The sequence below is a fragment of the Phascolarctos cinereus genome, unplaced genomic scaffold (assembly GCF_003287225.1).
Source record: "Phascolarctos cinereus isolate Bilbo 61053 unplaced genomic scaffold, phaCin_HiC Scaffold_725;HRSCAF=1366, whole genome shotgun sequence".
Lineage (NCBI taxonomy): Eukaryota > Metazoa > Chordata > Mammalia > Diprotodontia > Phascolarctidae > Phascolarctos > Phascolarctos cinereus.
Window position 1 is genome coordinate 1,688,186 of NW_027556097.1, and position 24,421 is coordinate 1,712,606.

The 24,421-nt window shown below is 37.5% G+C and overlaps 2 protein-coding genes across 2 annotated transcripts in view; one reads left to right on the forward strand and one right to left on the reverse strand.

The window, feature by feature from the left end:
- The window catches only part of GABRR3 (gamma-aminobutyric acid type A receptor subunit rho3), an 83,196-nt gene that overhangs the window by 58,178 nt on the left and 597 nt on the right, over positions 1-24,421 (reverse strand). The window contains exon 2 of the mRNA XM_078156830.1: positions 13,431-13,543. Within this exon, the coding sequence (XP_078012956.1) occupies positions 13,431-13,543 (113 nt within the window). The remainder of the gene's footprint in view (positions 1-13,430; positions 13,544-24,421) is intronic.
- Positions 1-24,421, forward strand: part of LOC110201998 (olfactory receptor 5AC1-like) — a 90,572-nt gene that overhangs the window by 31,855 nt on the left and 34,296 nt on the right.

Here is a 24,421-nt window from a genome sequence, read left to right on the forward strand (position 1 = left end):
TCTGAACAAGATGCATTTAATATTTCTGCCTTTCTGCATTAATTTGTGAGATGTTTATGCCTAGTACATGGTCAGTTTTTGTGTAGTGCCATGTACTGCGAGAAAAAAGTATATTCCTTTCTATCCCCATTCAGTTTTCTCCAGAGGTCTATCATACCTAACTTTTCTAATGTTCTATTCACCTCCTTAACTTCTTTCTTGTTTATTTTGTGGTTAGATTATCTAGTGCAGAGAGGGGAGGTTCAGGTCCCCCACTAGTATAGTTTTGCTGTCTATTTCTTCCTGTAACTCCCTGAACTTCTCCTCTAAGAATTTGGATGCTATACCATTTGGTGCATATATGTTTAGTAATGATATTACTTCATTGTCTATGGTGCCTTTTAGCAGGATGTAGTTTCCTTTCTTATCTCTTTTGATAAGATCTATTTTTGTTTTTGCTTTGTCTGAGATCAGGATTGCTACCCCTGCTTTTTTTACTTCAGCTGAGCATAATATATTCTGCTCCAGCCTTTTACCTTTACCCTGTATGTGTCACTCTTTTTCAAATGTGTTTCCTGTAAACAACATATTGTAGGATTATGGTTTTTAATCCATTCTGCAATCCATTTCCGTTTTATGGGAGAGTTCATCCCATTCACATTCACAGTTATGATTACTATCTGTGTCTTTTTCTCCATCCTTTCCCCCCTTTATGCTTTTCTTTCTCCTTTTTCCTTTCCCCTTCACTAGTGTTTTGCTTTTGACCACCCTCCTTCAGTCCCTCCCTTTTATTATCCCTTTCCCTTTTCTTCCCCTTTACTCTTACTGCTTCTTCCCTCCCTTCTTCCCCCCCCTTTTCTTTCCCCTTTTCTTTTCTTTCCCTTTTCCCTCCTACTGCCTATAGGGCAAGTTAGATTTCTATACCTAACTGATTATTATGCCCTTCTTGAGCCAAATCTGATGAGAGTAAGGTTCAAACAATGCTCCCCCCTCCCTTCTTTCCCTCTGCTGTAATAGGATTTTGTGTCTTTTCCTGTAATGTAATTTACCCTTGTCTGCCTCCTCCTTTCTCAGTACATTTTCTAAGATCAGATTGATCCACTTATTTGGATCCATTTAACCCACTTGATTAGATTTTTTTTATCATTACATCAAAGTCAACTAATATCCACCCTCTTTATGTATACTCCTTTAACATGTGTAATAACAATACAGTTCTCAAGGGTTGCAAGTGTCATATTCCCTTGTAGGGGTTTAAACATCCCTCACCCCTTATTAACAACATATTGTATCTTTCTGTCCCATTTACCTTTTTATGTCCTTCTTGAGTCCTGTACTTGAAGATCAAATTTTTTGTTGAGCTCTGGTCTTTTTTCATGGAAAGTTTGGAAGTCTCCTATTTCGTTGAATATCTCCTCCCTTGAAAAATGATGCTCATTTTTGCTGGGTAATTGATCCATTGGCTGCATTCCAAGCTCCTTTGCCTTATGGAATATCATGTTCCATGCCCTGCGGTCTTTTAATGTAGAAGCTGCAAGGTCCTGTGTAATCCTGACTGTGGTTCCATGATATTTAAATTGTTTCTTTCTGGCTGCTTGCAGCACCTTCTCTTTCATCTGGTAATTTTGGAATTTTTATTATATTCCTTGGCATTGTCAATTTGGGATCTCTTTCAGGTGTGTGATGGTGATTCTTTCTATGGTTATTTTCCCTTCTGGTTCTAGACTTCTGGGCAGTTTCTTATGATTTCCTGAAAGATACTGTCCAGGCTCTTTTTTTCATCATGATTTTCAGGTAGTCCAATAATTTTTAAATTGTCTCTCCTGATCGATTTTCCAGGTCGGTTGTTTTACTGATGAGGTATTTTACATTTTCATCTATTTTTTCATTTTTTTGTTTCTGTTTGACTGATTCTTGCTCTCTCATAGAGACATTAGTTTCCATTTGTCCAATTCTAGTTTTTAACAGATTGTTTTCTTCTGTTAGTTTTTGTACTTCCTTCTTCAACTGGCCAATTGTTTTTTAGGGACTTTTTTCTTCAGGTACTCTTCTGTTAGTTTTTGTCCTTCCTTCTTCAATTGGCCAATTGTGTTTTTAGGGACTTGTTTTCTTCAGTGTATTTTTTTTCCAATTGGCCAATTGTATTTTTGAAGGACTCTTCTACCTCTCTCATTTGACTATTAAAATCCTTCTTGAGCTCTTCTAAGAAGGCTTTTTGGGCTTCAGACCAGTTCATATTCCCTTTTGTTGTTGCAGATGTGGGTTTGTTGACAATGTTGTCCTCTTCAGAATTTCTGTCTTGATCTTCACTCTTCTCATAATATGAATCTATGGTATGTTTCTTTTTACTCATGGTGTTTCTTTATTCCCTGGCCTTTAAAGAGATTGAGCTCTCCTGCTGGGGAACAGAGGGCACTGACGCAAGCTTCTTGTGTTGGGAGCCTAGGTCTTTGTCACTGGCTTTGTGTCCTGGGGCCTCTTATGTTGGCAATTGGAGGCTATAGGTTTCTGGTAGCTTACCTCATGTTGGGCTGGAATCAGCAAGGCTGGAACTTTCAGGCAATTCTAGGTTGCCTGCTTTTCCTTTCCTTTAGCTTTCTTCAGCTCCTTTTAGATGGGTTCTGCAGGGTGTTTATCTGCCTGGGACCCCCTGCAGTGTTGTCTCCCTCCTTTCTGGTAATGCACTGGGAGATTCCTTTTCAGTAGAGTGCCGAGGCACCTGGTGGTTTTCTGAGCTGGTTTCCACCAGTTCCCTTGCCCTCTCTGAGGCATTCTGAGGTCCAGGTGTTGGTGTTTGCCTGTTCTATCACCTGGGCTTCAGGAGGCTGCGGGGCTCTGGCAGCTCACCTGGCATTGGGCTGGAACCAGCAAAGCAGGGGCTTTAGGGAGCCTTTAGGTTGTTTTCTTCACATCCTTTCAGATGAATGCTAAAGGTTACTTATCGACCTGGGGCCCCTTGTAGTTCTGCCTCCCTTATTTTTGCTGAGGCACTGGGAGACTTGTTTGGTGGGCTGCTGCACTGCTTCTCTCCATCTTTCTTCTAGTTCAGCTGTTCCAGGGTTTTTTTCTGGGGTGATATTTTTTTGGGTTTTCAGAGGTTGATAGGGGAGAGTGAGAGTGACTACCTTTTCACTCTGCCATCTTGGCTTCCTGAAGCAGAAGTCTCCTAGGTCATATTCTTGCATTAATTAGTGTAGGAATTGGATTAAAACCCAGATCTTCACAGTCAAAAGTTAATGCCCTTTCTACTATATCACTTTACCTTTCTTTTACATAGGCAAATGAATACTTTCTATACACTTTGGAGAATCAGATGGAACAATAATCTTATAACTTTATAGTGCCTTTTGACTTTGTAGAAATGTTTTATTGTGTACCATCTCATTTGATTCTTGTGATAAGTGGAATGTTCTAAGAAAAAGATGATCAGCAATGTCAAAGGCTGCAGAGAAATCAAGAAGGATGAAGACTGAGAAAAGACCGTTAGATTTGGCAGTTAAGAAATTGTTAGTAATGTTGGAAAAAGTAGTTTTGGTTGAATGATTGGGTTGGAAACTAGACTGCAGAGATTTAAGAAAATAAGTAAGAAGAAAGGAAGTGGAGGAACCTAGTATAGATAGCTTTCTTGAGGAGTTTAATTAGCCACAAAAGAGTGAAGAGATATGAGATGGTACCTAGTAGGACTAAATAGATTATGTGAAGGTTTTTTGAGGATGGAGGAGACATGGCCAGAAGAGAAATGGCCAGTAGAGCAAGAGAGATTGAAAAAAAGTGAAAGAGTGGAGGTGACAGGAGGTGACAGGTGAAAGAGTGGAGGTAATCTGCTTGAGAAAATAGGATAGAATGGGATCACTGATACTTTCTTTGGCAAGTAGAAGGCTACTTCATTATATGAGACAAGGGCAAGGAAGTGATAGTGGCAAAAGGCATATGAGTGATGAGACGTGAAGAAGAGGGTAGAAGAGGGAGTTCTTGGTGGATGGCCTCAAATTTTTTCAGTAAAATATAAGGCAAGATTCTCAGGTGAGAAGGTAGGGGACCAGAGGTATAAGGAAGGATGAAAAGGGTGGAAGAGCCACCGTGGTGAGTGAGATGGCAAATGAGATAATGAGAAGGGTACAAAGATTGCCTTGCAGCAGTGAGGACCCAGTTGAGATTATGTTACATAAATTTGTAGTGGATCCAGTGAGCTTGGTTTCATTATTTTCCCCAGCTTCATTCAGTAGCACATGTGTAGAAATGAGGCACCAGGTAATGGGAGTTACCCTAGACTCAAGCTTGGCGGGACAAGATTGGCAGTACAAGGAGGCAAGGGACTGGAGAGAAGAAGAAAGTGTAGAGTTGAACTGGTTGTTGATGACATGGGTTCATCATTGGGAAAGGGAGACAACGGTAGCTAGTTCAGCAGTGATGGGAAAAAACTGAGGAGTCAAGGACCAAGGTCATAGTGTGAATGAAGGATGAGACTTGGGGTTGCAAGGCAGTGGGATATATGTAATGTCTATAGAGTTTCATCAGATAAGGAGCTTTCAGAGTTCATGAACATGGAGGTGGTACATTTGTTAGTGATGGCAAGATCAAGGGTATGACTATTTTTGTGTGTGGCTGAAGTGCAATGCAGGAGTAAGTAGACAATGAGAAATGAGAAAGCTGTGGAGCTGGGGAATTAGGGTGTTTAGGATTTAGGATTATCTATATATATGTTTAAATCCTCTAGTATGAGAGTAGGAATTAAGAAGAATAAAAAGACTGTGAGCCAGGCATTGTACTCATTGGGGACATAATGGAAGCATCCTAGAGGTAGGGAGACAGCAGCTACCAGAATTTTGAATGGCTGGCAGGTATGTATTGAATGAACCTCAAAGGAGGAGAGGTTACCAAGTGAGAGTGGTAGAGGAAGAACCTGGAAGTGGCAATAGGGAACAAGGAGTATTCCAACTCCCCTACCTGGCCTACTGGGTTGGGGAATGAGTGAAAATGCTCCACTAAATCATCTAAGTGTATCCTCAATGCCTATCCTTGTTGAATAAGCCGAGAAAACATCCTTTTATTAACTATTGAATAATCTACAAGTATCTCATTTTGTGCTGGGCAGCTAGGGAGTGCAGTGGATGGAGTGTAGAAGGAAACCTGAATTCAAATTTGGTTTCAAACATTAGCTGTGTCAGCCTGGGCCAAGTTACTTAACCTTGTTTGCCTCTGTTTTCTCATCTGTAAAATGAGCTGGAGAAAGAAATGGCAAACCACTCCAATATCTTTGCCAAGAAAACCCCAAATAGGGTCATGAAGAGTCAGACACGATGGAACAATAACAAACAACAATCTCCTTTTGTTCCATAAGTAAACCTAAACTACTAGGGGACTAGCCTAACCCAGAACAATCCTCACAACCTCGTGAGTTGCTTCCCCTTAAACGTAAGCAAACCAAGATAGGGAGAGGCTAAGAAACTGTACCTAGGTAATGACAATCAGAAATAGCCTGAGTCTCTGCACTCCCCAGATCAGCTTTAATGGGAGGATCACAGAAGTCCTTGCTATTGCTGGTGCTTTTAATTGCAGAGACCCAGCTGCCAGAAGCTCCATATGCTGTAATTGATTTCAATTCAAAGAAGGAAAGGAAATAAATCTCACATCCATAAGACTCATAAAAAAGTCCTTAGTTATGGGAGAGGAGAAGAATAGGGAAAACATAAATAAAGTAAACGAGATGCAATTTACAACCCAAGTTAAATAAAAAGCTCCCCCTAAATTCACATCCTAATGTTTCCACATAATGAGTCAATTAATCTTCTAATGCTTTATAAAAGTAATAACCACCACAAGAACAGCTGGTTTTAATGTTAAAGCTAATTAGGAAAAGACATTAAGATGAGAGAAGTGCTTATCTTACATTTAGCTCAAGAAGAAAGAAGTGTGTACATGCATACATGCTTATAGGTAAATATACAAAGGAAGAGAAAATAAATTGTAAATAATTTTTACCTCCTGTAACCAGATTTGCTTGTGTCCAAGCATGTGTTCAGGTAAAGGAGATTTTCCTGATCTGTGGAAGAGACAGCAAAACACCAAGTCTTACTGTATGGGGACACTAGATCAATGGATCACATGACCACTGGGTCAAGAGTTATATGGAACTTTAGAAACTGATTATAGGTTTAGTGCTGGGTATGCTGAAGCTGGATTATACTAAGGAGCTGATTGTTAAATTTTCCCTGTGAACATTGACAGCTCAGAAACTGGCAAATGCCAAAAAGCAGGGCTTAATTTATTGTTTAGTCTAGATGTAAGAAAGGGATGGAGAAAATGTTAACAACCCATATTAAAAAGTGTGTGGTTCATAATTCAGCTCCTCATGTCCCCTTCCCCCTTCCAGCCAGCTGTTAAACTTTTATCAGCACATCTTTGGCTGGTAGTAACATAGGTTTAGAGTTGAGACAAACCACAGAGATTATCTAGTCCAACCCCCTACTTTTACAGTTGAGGAAACTGAGACCAAAGGGTCAAAGGGTAAAGTATCTTGGCCATGGTCACACAGGTTATCAAGTAGGGAATTTAAACTTAGGTTTTCTGGTTTCAAATCCAGTTTGTGCAACAAACAACTTCTTTCTTTTACATATTAGGAAACTGAGGTCCAAAGAGGTTGTGACTTGCTCAAGGTCACACTGGTAGTAAGTACCAGAGTCACAATTCAGACTGAGTTTTTCTGATTCTATGTATAATACTCTAATCTCTTTAAATATTTTTATTGATACTGTAAGTCTTTGGACTGAATTAATTGAATATTCTTGACATTTGACCATGATAAAGTGATAGCCTACAGTTAGTCATAAGAAAACTTTCTTATCTCCTCCAGAATAATATGCTGCTTTGACTGATTAGCTGCATTTAAACACACAGCTACACATACATATACTTCAGGATGCTATGGTGTTTAGACAGATTCCAGAAGATACCCAAATTAGGCAAAGTGAGATGGAAAGATTTGAAAAATTTAGCAATACAGGGGTAAACAAAAACCTTCTTTAAGAAACAAGTGAAGGTTTAGGTCTTAATCTGTCTGGTAGTAGTCTAACTTCATATGACAGATATAATTGTGGCAGAAGTCTTGTGGAGTGTGCTGGTCTTGGAATTTTAGAAGACCTGGGTCCAAATCCTGACTCTCATACTTAGCATATGACTATGGGAAAGTCAGGTAAATTCTCAGAGGCTCAGTCTTCTCATTTATATGTTGAGAATGATACCTGTAGTACCAAACTTTTTGTTGTTGTTCAGTCATTTTTTCAGTCGTGTCTGACTCTTTGCAACCCCATTTGGGGTGTTCTTGGCAAAGATACTGGAATGGTTTGCCATTTCCTTCTCCAGCTCATTTTACAGATGAGGAAACTGAGGCAAACAGCGTTAAGTGAGTTGCCCAGGATCAGGGTTGTTAAAAGACTCAAATGAGATAATGTATATAAAGCGATACATAAATGTTAGTGTTATTGTTAGTTCTTTGTTGCATTTGACTATAAACAGCCCTTTCCTCCAGGATTTTTAATAATAAGTTTAATTGAAAAAACCTTATCTGATCAAGGCATTGGCCCTGAAGGTAGCTACTGTGGAACTCCTCTATAATAGTACAGAAAACTCACTGAAGAATGATATGCTTCAGGAAAGGTTCTGTCCTGCTCATTGGGTTCTTCTCTTATTATTGCTCAGGTAATGAGAGCCCTCTGGTGGTCAAGACGGACCACAACTCAGGCTTCTGTCTTTATCCTTAGTCACTCATAAATTAGCATTTATTAAGCCTTGGCAGAGTGCTAAGCTCTGGAGAGACAAAGAAAAGAAAAACAAAAAACAAATAACCAAAAAACCCAAAACAAAACAAAAAAACGAATCAAGAAATTTCCAAAATGGTCTCTGTTCTTAAGCAGTTCATACTGAAGGAAAAGGAATTTTAGGGAAATTTTGAAGGGATCAGAAGCTGCTAAATGAGATTCTGAATAATTCTTTGCCAATTCTTGAAAAAGAGTAGGGGTGTGTGTATGTGTGTGTGTGCGTGCGCGTGTGTGTGTGTGTGTGTGTGTGTGTTAAGGTGTGGGATATTGGATGTGGGAAGGGGAAGAAAGGGAAGCTTTCTTAGGACAGGACTTCTTTGGAGGATGATAAAGACAACAGACAACAAACATAAAAGAAAAATCTACTTCCAAGTGAAAAAATGAATTGTTTCTCTGGGGAATGTTAACACTATGATTCCTGCTATTGGGTTGGCTAATGGTGGTGGATTGCTTGAACTTGGGAGTTCTGAGCTTCAGTGGGCTTAACTGATCAGGTGTCTGAACTAAGTCTGGCAACAGTATGGTGGGCCCCTGAGAACAGAGGACCACTGGGCTAAGGAGAGTTGAACCCAGTTGTGTGCTAATAAATATGAAACAATTGGCTCTAAGGGAAAAAAGTATGAACAGTATACTTATTTATTATTTATTTTAGGCAATTGGAGTTGAGCAACTTGCTCAGGGTCACACAGCTAGTAAGTGTCAAGTGTTTGGTCTAGGGCCGGATTTGAACTCAGGTCCTCCTGACTTTAGGGCCAGTGCTCTATCCACTACGCCACCTAGCTGCCCCTGAACAGCATATTTAAATTTTATCTGCGTTACTAAAATTTTCTCCATCACTTTCTTGAGTTGAGTCAATCAGCAGGACAATAAATCAAGCCCTGATTTGTAAAGTTTGAGGATTTCTGAGATGTAAATGTTCACACTGAAAATTTAACAATCAGCTCTAGCCTGTACTAACTGACTCCAGCATATTTTTGGTCAAACAGCCCCAATCTGAACCATGCTAAATAGTAGTAGGATCATTCCTGTGAATGGCTGCTGCATGTCTAACCTGAGTGACACAGGGAAACCCAGTTTCCAAAACTTAAAAAAAAAATTCCACGTACAACTCAGAGAGGCAACATAAAGTATTGAGAAGGGATTGGGAACCAGAGGACCTAGGCTTAAGTCTTGGCTCTGACGTGCTAGCTGTAACTTTTCAAAGTCACTTACCTTCTCTAATACGTGATTTCCTTCTCTATAAAAATGAGAGATAAGAGGTAGATGGATGAGATAGTCGCTAAGGTCCCTTCTAGCCCTAACGTTATAAAATCTCTGAGTTGGAAGGGACTTTAGAGACCATCTAGTCCAACTCCTACCTGAATAAGAATCCCCTTTAAACAAATGCCTGGCATGTGGTCATCCAGCCTTTGCTTGAAGACGTCATTGGGGGTAAACCCCCTGTCTCCTGAGATAACCCCTTCCAGTTTGAGATCTCTCTAATTGTTAGAAATTCTTTTAAAAATTGAACTGACATTTATTTTTTTGTTTTGTTTTTAATAATTAATTAATTTACTTTTAGTTTTCAACACTCACTTCCATAAGATTTTGAGTTTTAAATTTTCTCCCCCTCTTTCTCCTTCTCCCTCCCCAAGGTGGTGTGCAATCTGATATAACTCTACTTATACATTCATATTAAACATATTTTTCACATTAGTTAAGTGACATTTATTAGGCACTTACTATTACTATGTCCCAGGTACTTTATAAATATTGTCTCATGTTATCCTAACCCTGGGAGGTAGGTGCTATTATTATCCTCATTTTTCCTTGAGGAAACTGAGTTAGACAGAAATTAAGTAAGTGACTTGTACAGGGTCACACAGCTAATAAGTGTCTCAGGTCACATTCGAACTCAGGTCTTCCTGACTTCAAGTCCAGAGCCTTATGATCACACCATCCATTGGGAGGAAGCTGAAATCTGCTTCTTTGCAGTTTCTCCTTATTGCTCAATTTAAAGGGTTCCAGGATCTTTAAACGAGACAGCTTCAGGGCTCCAGAACAGCAAAACACAAAAACAAAAAACAAAACAAAAAAACCCTAAACCAAATCAAAATAAAGCAAAAAACCTTCTGCCTAGTTATGCTCTAATTTGCACAGCTATTAAAATAAAGCTGAGAATCTGGGGTCCATGTGGAGTCTGGGAAAAATTTTAAATGTAACTTAATGGTCACAGGCATACTTTTCATCATACCCACCAGCAATTGGATTTAAGATTATAGATTTAGAGCTGGAAAGAACCTCAGAGGTCATCTGGTCCAGGCTCCCCATTTTACAGATGAGGAAATTAAAGCCCAGAGAGGGAAAGTAACTTCTCCAAAGTCATAGAGGTAGTCAATAACAGAGCCAGGAACCAAATCCAAGTCCTCTGATTACAAACCCAGCATTCTTTCCATTGAACCACGTTGAATGGATTATATGCTAAAGCATATGAGCAAATGCGTCCTATATTGTGCCCATCTGCCTGCTATCCTTTACTGGCCCAAAACTGTAACCATGACAACAGCTTTACTGAAAAGTTATAAGCTTCCTCCCTCCCACAGGCTCCATGATTATGATTACAGATGCAGCTGTGCTTGTTTAATTGCAGGAAAACCCTTTCTCCCACATCCCTTAAACTCATGTTTCTAAACAACATTAAAAGAGCAGTTAACAGTTCAAGCAGTCTGGGAGTGTGAGTGGAACAGGAGCAAGCATGGTGGGTCCCCCCTTCCTTCAGGGAGCCTGAAAAATGAAGCGGGGGACCTGGATTTATTTACCAGCTAGTTCTATATCTTCATTGTGCCCCTGCAAAAAAAAAATCCTATTTCTCTCTCCACATGTGATCATGTTCACTTCAGAAATTCATAGAGAGTGAAGAAACTTTGAGAGGTCATATATTTCTTTTTTTTTTGGTCTTTAGTCAGGGTTTAGCTCTCATTCATTACAAATAGGAGGTCCTTTAAAAAATAATTCTGTATCCAAACAGCAGAAAAGGAGCATTTTCATGCACAGAGCAGAGCAAAAAAAGAGGATTCTATATGAAATTGCAAATAGGTAGGTGCCTTTAAATTAAAGCAGGAGTTCTTAACCTGGTTGTTTTTAAAAATATTTTGATAACTATTTCTTGTAACCCTATGTGTTGTTTTATACATTAAAAGACATTCTTTTAAAAAATGTTTAATTTATTATATTTTTAAAAATCAAACTGTGTAATAATAAATTTTCATATTTTCATACATAATCTTTTTTTTTTCTGACCCACTTTGTATGGAAATGTTCTTGCTTTGTAAAAGACATTATTCTGTGAAGGTGTATGTAGGTTTCATCAGGCTGCCAAAGGGAGAAAAAAACTCAGTCCTTGGGCAGCAATGGCATTTGACAAATGATTGTCCTACAAATAATGGCACTGGCAACAAAGTTCAACTACGAATATTTATTTACTTCAAGGATTTGTGAATTCATTGGTATAGGTACTACTGATGCAAAATCCAGCCCTTCTGTGTTTTGGTAGATTGATTAACAGCTTGCTTTTGAGGCAGTTGGTTATAACAGTGGATAGAGTATTGAAAGTAGAGTCAGGATGACCTAATTTCAAATCCAGCCTCAGATACTTATTAGCTGGATGACCCTGGGCAAGTCATTTAACCTCTTCCTGCCTCAGTTGTCCTTATTGTAAAATGGGGATAACGATGGGGATAATAGATGAGGATAACAAAAAGTACCTATGTCACAGGGTTGTTGTGAGGATTACATGACATGATATTAGTAAAGTGCTAGCACAGTGCCTGGCACTTAGAAAGTGTTTAATAAATGCTTGTTCCCTTTTCTTCTCCATCCTCTTCTCCAAATCATCATCAGATAGCAATGGATCTATCCAAACTTAGCTAGGCAGTGTGTTTACAGCATAGCAAAATTAACTTGAAAACAAAACCAAAGTAGGTGTTTATTTCAAAGTTACAAAATTTTGAAAGTAATTCAAATTCCCTTTGACCCAGGTATACCACTACTAGGTCTGTATCCCAAAGAGATTTAGGAAAGAGATATATGAAAATCTTTATAGCAGCTCTTTTTGTGGTGGTAAAGAAATTGAGGGGATGCCCATCAACTGGAGAGTAGCTGAACAAGTTGAGGCATATGATTGTGATGGAATGCTACTGTGCTACATAAAATGGCGAGCAAGGTGCTTTCAGAAAAACTTGGAAAGTGAAGTGAGCAGAACCAGAGAACATTTTTCCCAGTAAGAGCAATATTGTACAATGATCAACTAAGACTGACTTAGTTATTTCAGCAATTCCGTAGGACTTATGATGAAAAATGCTATCTACCTCCAAAGAAAGAATTGATGGAATCTGAATACTGATTGAATCATACTTTCTAAAGCTTTCTTTTTATTTTTCTTTGGTGTTTTTTCTTTTGGTCTGTGTTTTTGTTTGTAACATGGCTAATATGGAAATGTGTTTTGCATGACTGCACATTTATAGTCTTCATCAAATTGTTTGCCTTCTCAGGGATGGGGGAGGGAGAAAGAATTTGGAACTCAAAATTTTAAAAAATGAATGCTAAAAATTGTTTTTACATGTAATTTGAAAAAAAATTCATGAAAAAAGAAAGTAACTCAAATAATAGTCCTTATATCAAGTTACTTTACAAAAGTTTTAAAAATATCTGAAAGGCTTAAGAATCATGACAAGGCTTATGAGATACATGTGAAAGTGATTGAGGATAAATCAATATCAAAAATTTATGTATATTTATATATGTGTATATATGCATATTTATATGTGTATATACACATGTATACACACACACATATGTAAAATAGGCATTCCAACTGAAAATAAAGCAATGCTCCCTACTTCACACTTGGTCATCACTAGTTCAATAGCAAGCCTAAAAAATTACTTAAAATTAGTCTCACTTGGGATTTTTCATGATTATGCTTCATTTAACTTTATGTTGATGAGTTTTCACCATGTTTTGTACTTGTATAGTTCTCTTAAGAAGTGTTTTGCTGTACACAAAAATGGCTGACACAAACCAGAGGCAAGCCTGGACTCAAAGCCCTCTGAGTGTAGCAGAGCCTGTGGGAGCTCATGCTCTGCTGGCTTTAATTTTTGAGAACGCAAGGTCATCTGCACAACACAATAACGTAGGAAGTAGGATTTTAGAAAATCAAACATTTTTTAAAATATTCTGTACCAATTGCCAATTTTATCTCACATTGCAATTTCACCTTCAGGAGTAATATGGTCTTATCTATAGACAAAGCATGGTCAAAAGATGAGAATTTATTTTTTTAGTTTAAGATGGAATTATGCAAGACAGAAATTCTTGGTATGTCTGCTTTCTTCTCTGTAAAATGGGAACAATAATGCTTGTACTGTCTACCTCTCAAGGTTGTTGGGGAGAAAAAACTTTAAAGTGCTATGTGAACGTGAGTTAAGATAAAATGTGAATTATTATCATTTAAGAAAAAAATCTGCTTCAGAGCCAGTTTTTCATCTTTCACTCTTGCTCCAACTTTCCATTTCTATTTATGCTAGTGCCACATTGAGGAATGCTTGAGGAGGAAATTGGCTTTCACGTATAGTGGTGCCTCAAAGCTTTGCTTACCTCCAAATCCAGGCCTCATTGCAAAATCATTGTCTTCTATGTGGAGAAGTTGATCATACTTGAATGGCCATACTTTCGTACTGTCTTTCTTCTTCATTTTAATTTCTCTTTTGCTGAAAAAAAAAATAACAAAATAAACAAAAACAAGAACCAAAAATGTCTTGAGATGTTATCATTCTCCCAAATGGCTGACTGTAACTTATATGAGTGCGTGCGTTGCAAGATATTGTGAAAGAAGACTGGAGAAAGAATGGAAATTTATATTGTACATGACTAGTGGTATTCTGATGTTTACTGATTAATATCTTGGAGAAAAGGGATGGGGAGCTAGTGGAGTAGAAATGCAGTCTGAATTCCACTGAATTTTGCCCAGTTGAATATAGATCATATGTATTGCCCCACAAATGTCCTCTAAAATAAGATGTGAGTAGTTTGAAATAAGAAAAATTAAATAGATTTGTTATACCTGTATTCATTGCCCAAAGAGTGTGATATCAGTTTTTCTTTTTATTGCTAAAATTGGAGCCTTTCCTAAAATTGCCTTGGACACAAATGCAATTTATGACCATTGGAAGAATATTAGACATTAAGTCTGTATCTTCCTGTGTAAGCCTCCACTCGTTACAAGGTTGTTCAGTTGCTTTTAAGTCACATCAGAGTCTTTGTGACCCCATTTGAGGTTTTTTGGCAGAGACCCTGAAGAGGTTTGCCATTTCCTTGTTCAGCTCATTTCACAGATGAAGAAGCTGACACAAACATAAACTGATGCAAAGTAAACAGAATGAGGAAAATGATGTAAAAAGTGAACTACAACAATGTAAGGGTATAGAACCACCACAACAAAATTTGAAACTGAACGCTGTAATTGTAATGACCAAGCTTGGACCCAAAGAAAAGGCATGACAATGTACTACCCAGCATTCTTTGCATGGGTAAAGAACTATGTATGTAGAATAATGCATGTGCCAGATTTGGCTAATATTGCTAAATTACTTTTTTTTCCCTTTTTTTTCCTTTGTCATAAGTGGTTTTCTGGGCAGTGAGAAGAAGGATATATCTAGAATAAAAGTTTAAGGTATAGACCTATTCAGGGTCACATGGCTAGTAAGTGTCTGAGGCTAGATTTGAACTCAGGAAGGTGAGTCTTCCTGATTCCAGGCCTAGCACTCTATTCCCAGCACTATCTAGCATAGGTAGCAGTGTTAAGAGTCTTGAATAATGGGTATATCATTGTCAAATGCCCATGGAGGGGCAGGCATCTATATAAAGGGAATATTTAAAGTTGTGGTAGTGAATAAAATTGCCAAAGGAGTGGGTGTAGAAAAAGAAAAGATGACCAAGGAAAAAACCCGGGAAACACCCATCTTACGAAGTCAGAAAGAGAGTAAAGAACTAGAAATGGAGACTGATGAAGAATAACTAGAAACACAAGATCATAGTTTCAGAATGGTTTCAGGGCCCTTAGAAGTCATCAACGAAGCTTAATCATTTTACAGATGTGGAAACCAAGACCCAGAGACATTTAGTGATTTGCCCAAGATCACAAAAGCAATAAGTGGCAGAGGCAGGATTCAAACTCAGGCTCTATAACACAATTTCTTCTCTCCAATCTGTCCTTCATACTGTTGCCAGATTAACTTTCCTTATACATAGATCTAGTCTATGTTACTATTCTGCTCAAAAATTTTCAGCAGCTCTCCTTTGTTTAGTAAGAAAAGTTCATCCTCCTTAGAAAGGCATGAAAAAAATGTCTTCTGTCTTTACCTAACTTTCATTTTTGATACATCCTTCTTCTCACCACCCAGAAAACCACTTATAACAAAGAAGAAAAAAGAAAAAAAAAGACTAAATTAGCAATATTAGCCAAATTTGGCATGTGCATTATTCTGTATACATAGTTCCTTACCCATGCAAAGAAAGCTGGGTAGTACATTTCTTTGGGGCCAAGCTTGTTCATTACAATTACAATGTTCAGTTTCAAATTTTGTTGTGGTTGTTCTATACCCTTACATTGTTGTAGTTCACTTTTTACATCATTTTCCTCATTCTGTTTACTTTGCATCAGTTTATGTAAGTCTTCCTATGCCTCCCTGTATTCTTCATATTCATTGTTTCTAATAGTGTAAGAAATATCTGGTCACTTTCATGTGTAACCCCCCTTTTGGGGTTACTTTCCCATCTCTCACTTGAATTGGCAGGCTGAATCTCCAGAAAGTGGCTACATCTCCCATTAGAAAGGTTTTAAGGGATAATCCTAAGTGCCTGGAGTTTCTAGTACTGTCACTAACTGACCCTACTGAGGTACTTCCTATTTATCATCAGCCAATGTGAATTAGCTTTTGGAAAAAAAAACATTTACTAAGTAAATATAATGAAGATTATCATTATAGAACCATCTCCTTAAAATGTCCCATAGAAGCATCTCCCTGCACACCCAAAGCCCCTTGGGAAAGTGAGATCAAACTTAGAAAGAATTCATGTTTCCAAAGCTCCTGGTTACTAGAAGTCCTATTTCTCCCTATATGAAATTCCTCTTAGGGATAATTCTCTGCTGGGCTCCAAAGGTAGGTGCCCTTGTTGAGACCTAAAACTGCTTTTCCTTCATGTTTTCAGATGCTGCTATCAGCCTCTGTTTCTCTGGAGACGTTTCTATTAGCTCTGGTTGATACTGCTATCAATTCTAATGGGCACTCCATAGCGTCTGACTTTTTGAGTTGCTGGGGATAAAACAGGCTGCTGGGAAAATTGGAAAGAATTCTGGCACAAGTTAAATTCAAACTAACACCTTGTACCATGTATATAGTTTATTTTTGATTGATTGATTGGATTGGATTGCCTAGGTCTTCTGCAATTACATTAATTGGGGTAAGAAGAATTTCTGACCTTATACTTGTACTGAAACTTAGCCATTTCCCAAATGAGGAACATCTACTTTCTTTGTCTTTCTTTTTCTTTCCTTCCTTCCTTCTTTCTTTTCTTTTTCCTTTCTTTCTTTCCTTCTTTCTTTCCTTCTTTCTTTCTTTCTTTCTTTCTTTCTTTCTTTCTTTCTTTTTCTTTCTTTCTTTCTTTCTTTCTTCCTTCCTTCCTTCCTTCCTTCTTGATGCTACAAAAATGGCTTGGTTTTGAGTTTATGGTTCTCCACAAATTAGTTTTAACCTCTTTTCAGCTATTTCTATAGATATCTCCATATATTCATATTCCTCTCTCTCTCTCTCTCTCTCTCTCTCTCTCTCTCTCTCTCTCTCTCTCTCTCTCTCACCAAGAAGTATATGTCAGAGGCAAGACTTGAGCCCGGTCTTGCTGACTCTGGAAGAGCATAATTCTCTATCAACCATGCCATGATGCCCCTTGCAATATTGTATATTATAGTTATTTGTGAATGTTATCTTGTTCTCGTAATTGTATATGAGTTCCACAAAGGTAAGATCCATGCCTTATGGCATTATAATTTCTAGATGGAAGGAAGCTTAGAGGCCATCATATTCAATCCTCTCATTTTATAGTTGAGGAAACTGAGGTTGGGAGAGGTTAAGTGGTTTTTATCTAAACTTTGTATCTGTCCCAGCACTTAGAACAATGAAACCTCTCTGAAAGAACTCACTAAATATTTGGTGAACTAAATTTAATTGAATGGAATTCTAACATTGAGAATTGGGCAAACAAATCCATATTTACCTTATCCATACTTCTTTTATAGGTTTAATTAAACTGTTCCCTTTTTACCTTCCAGCCTAAAGAATCCTAATTATTTGACAAGGAGCAGAGTGATAAATACCTAGTGTTCTAGAATCATGGGAGTTTGTATGACTTGTTTTGTGGGTATAGACCTATGCTAGACAATGTGGGGTCACTGCAGCTTGACTCAAATGATCTTGTGATCCTTTGGCCATAGCTCCCCTATTGGACAGCTTACTCTTAGAGGGCAAATCTGTGCTTCAAACTCATGTACCACTTACCTAACATGAATGTTCTGCTTCAGTCAGACCACTGTCTTCACTGTCTCTAAACCTGTCCATAAACCTAGAATATTGTCTTGAATCTTCTGTTTCTTTTTAAGTCTTACCCATCTTTGAAATTCACCTAACGTTGAGCACTGGTTCTGGAGTTAGGAGGACCTGAGTTCAAATGTGGCCTCAGACTCTTACTAACTGTGGCAAGTCACTTAACTCTGTTTGCCTCAAAAAGAAAGAAAAAAAATGCAGCTGAAGTCCCACTTGCCTTGACAAGGCAGTTAATGGGGCAGTGGATAGAGTGTTGTGTCTGAAATCAGGAAGACCTGAATTCAAATATGGGCTCAGAGATTACTAGCTGTATGACCCTGCACAATCACTTGGCCTCTGATTGCCTCAGTTTCCTCATCTAAGAAGTGGGGATAATAATAATCCCAATCTCAAAGAGCTGTCATGAGGATCAAATGAGATAATATTTGTAAAAAGTACTTATCAAAGTACTGGTACATGACAGGTGCTATTTTCTTCCCGCCCCCTGCTCCCTAAATGTTTCAGCTACAGTAATCAACTCCTCCTCTGAACTTGCAAAGCACATATGATCTTATCCTTACTATTCTTTCTGACATTTATCATGTAATGGTTTTATATGATGATAGCATTTAACTCATTTAAAAAAAAATAAATGTGTATGCTTTATTTCCCTAATTAGTATGTAATTTTCTTGAGAGCAGGGACTGTTTTATGCTTTCTTTTGTATGACAGTCCTCTTCTCAAAAATCTTCAATGGCTTCCCTCTGCTTGACTCATATAACACAAAATCCTGAGCCTAACATTCAAGAGCCTGAAGAATCTGGCTCCAATCTCCCTTTCCAGTCTTATTTTCTTAGTATTCATGCCTTCTATAATCCAACCAAATTATTTTACCCATCATTCTCTCATTTTGTCCTGTCCTTTCCCTCCTGTGGACCTTTGGTACATGGTCCTTGAATAGATAGACTCTGTCTCATTTTTACCTAATATTATCCCTCTTTATCAAAGGCCTAGTTTAGGACCCATAGCTTCCTGGAAGCCTTTACCGATTCTTCAGTTTGAAGGAACCCCTTCCCTCCCAGGTCATTTTGTTTGACATCTCCAATGTGCTTATTTGTTTTCCCAACTGCTTTATAGTTATCTGTGTACATGTCTCACTCCTAGGCTAGATTATAGATTCTTTGAGGGCAAGTATTATGTTGTTTTCCATCTTTGTATTGTCAGACTGCTATTACAGTGCTTTGACATAGCAGGGCTACCATGGGCATTATTTGCTTTATCCAGGCTTCAGACTCTAAAGAGTAATTAGGCTCCATTGATGTTAATGATTTAATCTAGGTGCTAGCCTTTAGTCCTGGAAAACTTAAATAGGGAGAGGTTAAATATACTCAGCAAGGCCTGCTCTAGGGGGAATATTTAAGAAAAAAAAAACCAAACCAATACTCCCACCCCCTACAATAATGAAAATTGTATCAAGGAGGGGAAAGGGCTCTTTGGATTTGACAGACTATTTATTACTCCACTCACTGGCTTGTGTTATTAACTTGAGCATGTCTCTGTAAGCTAGGACCTGGAGAGTTGCTCTTGTATGTCCTTGCTGAATGCTTATTTATATATCTTTGATTAGTATTTGTTTAAATTGGGTAAAAGTATTTTTAAAAAATTATTTACATTGATTCAGTTTTTCCAAATTCATAAATTGCATTTGGGGCTAGGCATTTAATAAATCTTCCTGGAATTGAAATGAATTTAATTGAATATCCCATACTGCCTGTTATAATGCTAGGCACAGGGTAGGTAGCCAACAATAAATGTAGGAAATGAGGAGATGCTTGACCTATGCCCATCATGTTTTGCTAAAAAAGAGTGTATCATATTTTAATGCCAGCAAACCTTTACTGAGCACCTCCCCTGTGTCTTTGTACTCAGAACCATGCTAAGATGTATGAGTATTACAAAGGATGCCTTAAGTTTTACCTTCTGTTATCAAGGAGTTTCCAAACTAATTGGGGGGGGGGAGTTAAGACATATACACAATGTGAGTAATTTGTGATTAAGTATCAGAGAAAACTATGTGACCTTGGCTCAATCACTTCACCCTTTAGATTTCAATTCATCATCTGTGGATGAAATACTTAAATTAGATTATCTTTGAGGTCCCACCCAGCATTAACACAGAATAGATGAGTCTGTATGTCAGAAACCATAATACATAAATGCTGAGATAACTTGAAGTGGAGGAAATTTCACTGTGGCATGAGAATCATCAGAGAGCCTCAGAGGTCATCCAGTCCAACCTCCTTATTTTATGTCTGAGGAAACCAAGGCTAAGAGTTAAGTCACATAGGTTGAACACAAATCTGTAAATCCAGGTTTAACATCATTTTCACTGTACTACAGTTAAGAAGTCAATTATTTTTTTTCTTTTTCCTTTTTATTTATTTAAAATTTATATTTTGTTTTTCCTCCAATTACATGTAAAAATCATTTTAAACATTCTTTTTTCAAATTGTGTTTTTTTTCAAAAATGAGTTGCAAATTTTCTCCCTCCCTGTTTTCCCCCCCTCATATTGAGAAGGTAAGCAATTTGACATAGGTTATACATGTGTAGTCATACAAAGCACGTTTCCATGTAAGTCGTGCTAAGAAAGAAAACAGACAAAAACCCTCAAGAAAAATATAGAAAGAAAAGAAAAAGTATCTTGAATCTGTATTCAGGATCCATCAGTTCTTTCTCTGGAGATGGACAGCACCTTGAGGAAGTCAATTCTTGAACTAAATCTTGATGGAAGCCTAGGATTTATGTTAGAGAGGAGGAAACTGAAGGAAGAGAACAGGAGAGGATGGTGGAAACAGGGTGATTTGGATTCTGAAGACTGAGGTTCAAATTCCTCTCTGCCATATACTGTTTGATCTCAGATAAGATACTTCTATGGGCTTCTATTTCCTTATGATTCATAAGGAAATGAGAGAGTTGGATAAGGTGGCCTCTTAGCTCTCTTTTAGCTCTCAATCTCTGATCTCATGATCATTCTAGACGAGGGGAAAAAAGGATGAACACACAGTACTTTCACTATAATTGGCCCTTAATGTTTGTTGAATGAATGAATAAATTTAGAATGAGTCCAAAGAATGATGAAGGGACTGGAGACTATTAATAAATCAATTAATAGACAAGCATTTATTCAGTGTTTGCTTTGTTCCAGACCTTGTGTAAGGTCCCGGAAATATAAAAACAAAAATGAAACAATCCATGTCTTCAGGGAGCATACACATTAAGTCAGCAGAAACAACACATATGTACACATACATATATACATACATATATAGATGTAGATATAGATATATCTATATATTTGTATGTATATACATATATGTATATATGTGTATATATTTTATATATATATAAAATATATACATAAACTATCTTTTGTCTGATTCAAATTCTTATGGGAAGTAATGAATAGTTAAAAACAAAGGGAGCATAGTAAATAGTGCAGGTAAAAATTTGTAAAACATTTTGTTGTCTAAATAATCTGTTTTGAAAGTTAAAAACAAAAAACAGGGATTCTCTCTTAGGTCATAGCAGCATGCTTACTGGACTAGGTGTCAGGAAACTTGGGTCCTTGTCTAAGCTTTTTATTGACTCAATTTAAAACCTTAGTATCACTTTTTCTGAGCCTTTGTTTCCTCATCGGTAAAATAATGAGACAAATCATAGATTTAGAGCTACAGGAGACCTTAGTTGTTCAGTCATTTTTCAGTTGTGTCCAACTTTTTGTGACCCCATTTAGGGTTTACTTGGCAAAGATACTGGGGTGGTTTGGCATTTCCTTCTCCAGCTTATTTTACAAATGAGTAACTGAGGCAAACGGGGTTAAATGACTTGCCCAGGATCACACATCTAGTAAGTGTCTGAGGTCAGATTTGAACAGAAAGATGAATCTTCCTGACTCCAGGCCCAGCACTCTATCTACTTTAGAGATTATCTTTTTAAAAAACTTAATATTTTGCTTTGGCAATCAGGGTTAAATGACTTGCCCAGGGTCACATAGCTAGTAAGTCTGAAGTGTCTGAGGCTGGATTTTAACTTAGGTCCTCCTGACTCCAAGGCCGGAGCTCTATCCACTGTGCCACCTAGCTGTGCCCCTTAGAGATTACCTAATCCAACCCTCCATCATTTTTCAAGTAAGGAAATTGAGGCCCAGAGATATTGTGTCTTGACCAAGGTCAGAAGCAGCACAGCAATAATTTGAATTTAGGGTCTCTGCTTACTGATGCAACATTCTTATCACCATACTATACTGCTTGTTAAGATCCTACCAGCTGTATAATCCTATGTTCCGAAGTCCTAAATGACATTAAGTTCTTAAAAACGTAGTACCAAGTGTCAACCAAAAACTTTGTTGGACCCAATTTGACTTAACTCATTAAGAAAACTTCTCTTATGGTAGGATTGGCAAATCTCTGTTATTTTTGGAGCTGCTTAGACAGGTCATAGTGAATCAGATTGATTAAATATTTTATTAATGTCTAATTCTAGACTTGGCCTTGGTTGATAGCAGATCCCTTAATAAAGGCTTTGGTTAACTTTGGTTAACATGACCATTATTGTGGAAAGATATATTAGCTTCTCCCTTCAAGACAAGAACATTTCTACAGATCCACATTTTTGCAATGATCATATCTCTTGACAGGCTAATCTGTTTTAAGAACCGAAAGAGTCATAGAGTACTACTGTTGTTGGGGTGGATGGATCTGCCAAATACAAAAGCTTAATGGCAAAGCCATTATCATTTATAGGATAACAGACTCAAGATGTAGTTGAACTCATTTCATAATTTATGCTCCCAAACCAACTTAAGAAACAGTGTTTTTAAAGTTCCCTTTTTTTTTCTTTTCTCAATGTTCTAATAGTGAATTTCCATTTTTTTTTCATTAGAGGGAAACAATCACAGACCACATATCTGAAAGGGGTCACAATGATTGTGTAGTCCAACTGTCACATTTTGATTTGCTCAAGATCACACAGGTAGCAAGAATCAGAGGGAAGAGTTGAACCCAGGTCCTTTGATTACAGAGATAGTGCTATTTCTATGACACTATGCTATTCTGCTGCCACTCTGCTCTTGCCTCTGCCAAGCCTCTGTATTTGTGATTAACGTTTTAAACTTCTTCCCAAGAGAATAAATAACGAAAGCTTTAAAATCTGCAGAACTGGGTCGCATTATATGCGTGGCTCTCTTTTTAAAAGATTACTTCTGAACCAGAGCCATCTGTTTACTCTTTGAGGTGCCCTAAGGGTTTTTTCCATTGAAGAATAAAAGAATCTGAGAGAAACTAATAAAACTGGACTAATAAAACTTGTTTCTCAGAAGATCTCTAGCTGAGGTAGAATGCAAAGAAAGAAAAATTTTAAAAGTCCTGGAAACTCCACAAGGAGGTTGAGTTCAGAATATCCTCTAAAGTTCTGTTCTTTGTTGAATGTTGACTAAAGATGTAATCATATGACATGAACTATTAGAGACTGATTTTCTCCCTTCTCTCATCATTGAAGAGACTGCTAAGAGATGTAAGTGGTCTCCTGTCACAGAGCATAGACTCATGATCTATTTACATTTCCAAAATTTTTGAAATTTTATTTAAAAAAATTAACAAAAATCCATTTTTGCTTGCCCGTTTGTTTCCCACTCCATCTCTAAATTGAAGATAAAAGAAAAAAAACTTGTGGTCCATTTTCAACCAACAGATTTGCTGTTCATGATGAATGTTCCTTGTCTGATAAAGTTCCAAGATTTTAGGACTTCAAAAAGAGAAAAGACTTCAAAAGGCTTCTTCTCTTTAGGTTCCAAAAGAAAAACAACTATAGAAAGTGGGAAAAAATATTCTACCGTACTGCAATTTACTGCAAAGTTCACCTAAAAATGCTCACTAACTATCTGGTATAGTCTACCAGGGGTAGGGAACTTGTGGTCTCCAGGTCATATGTGGCCTTCTAGGCCCACAAGTTTGGCCCTTTTGGATTCACTCAAAGTACTTCACTTGAGGACCTAGAAGGACCTTGAGGACCTAGAAGGCCTGGAGGCCACAGGTTCCCCAACCCTGGTCTAGCCTTTCCTCCCCCAACTTTCTCTCATCATGTCCCAAAGAAGATTCAGGTGCTTCTAAATAGCTAAGTTTCAGGTCTTACTTTGCTCCTACCTTACTACATTATCTTGAGTAAATCACTTAACCTTTCATTGCTTCCATTTTTAACACTAATGGTCTCTGTTAAAATTTACTCCCCCAATCTCCTAAAAATAGTTGAGGGACTAGCTTCTCGAAAAGGCAGCTGGGGAATAGTTCAAAGAGCACTGGATTTGTAATGAAAAAAATATTGGGTTGCAAATCTTGACTTGGTTACTTACCATCTATGTGATCTTGGAGAAATCACTCAATCTCTCTGGGCCTCAGTTTCCCCATATATAAAATAGTGATAATGATACTAACCACCACTGGGTTATTGTGAACCTCAAATGAAATTGTGAATGTCATGTTCTATGTAAATTCGAGCTATTGTTGTAGTATATTAGCTTTAATAACTGGAAGTGAGGAATCTTCATACTTGATTCAGTAAGGGAGAGGGGAAAGAGATCTGTTGATTTCTTTTGTAGACTTTTTTTTTAATTAAAGCTAGGGATTCTTAAACAAAAGCTTCAAGATATCTTGCCTGGTATGTTGTAGAGGGCAACCATTTACCCATTTTGGGATAGATAGACCCTGAGGCTGTTTCCCTCTCTGAATTTCCTTCTCTGAGACCTCTGAATGGTCTCCCTTATCTTTTTATATGTTATTTTTCTTATTGAGGATATTTTATTGATGATCTTTGATAAGGATAATAATGATGAAGCTTTGCTTTGAAGTATAAACTTTCAGATTTTTGTCTGTCCTTACTTAAAGGCACACTAGTTTTATGTTACTTATTGTCTTTTAGTACTACTAGAAAGTATAAGATCAAGTATATCTCATTAG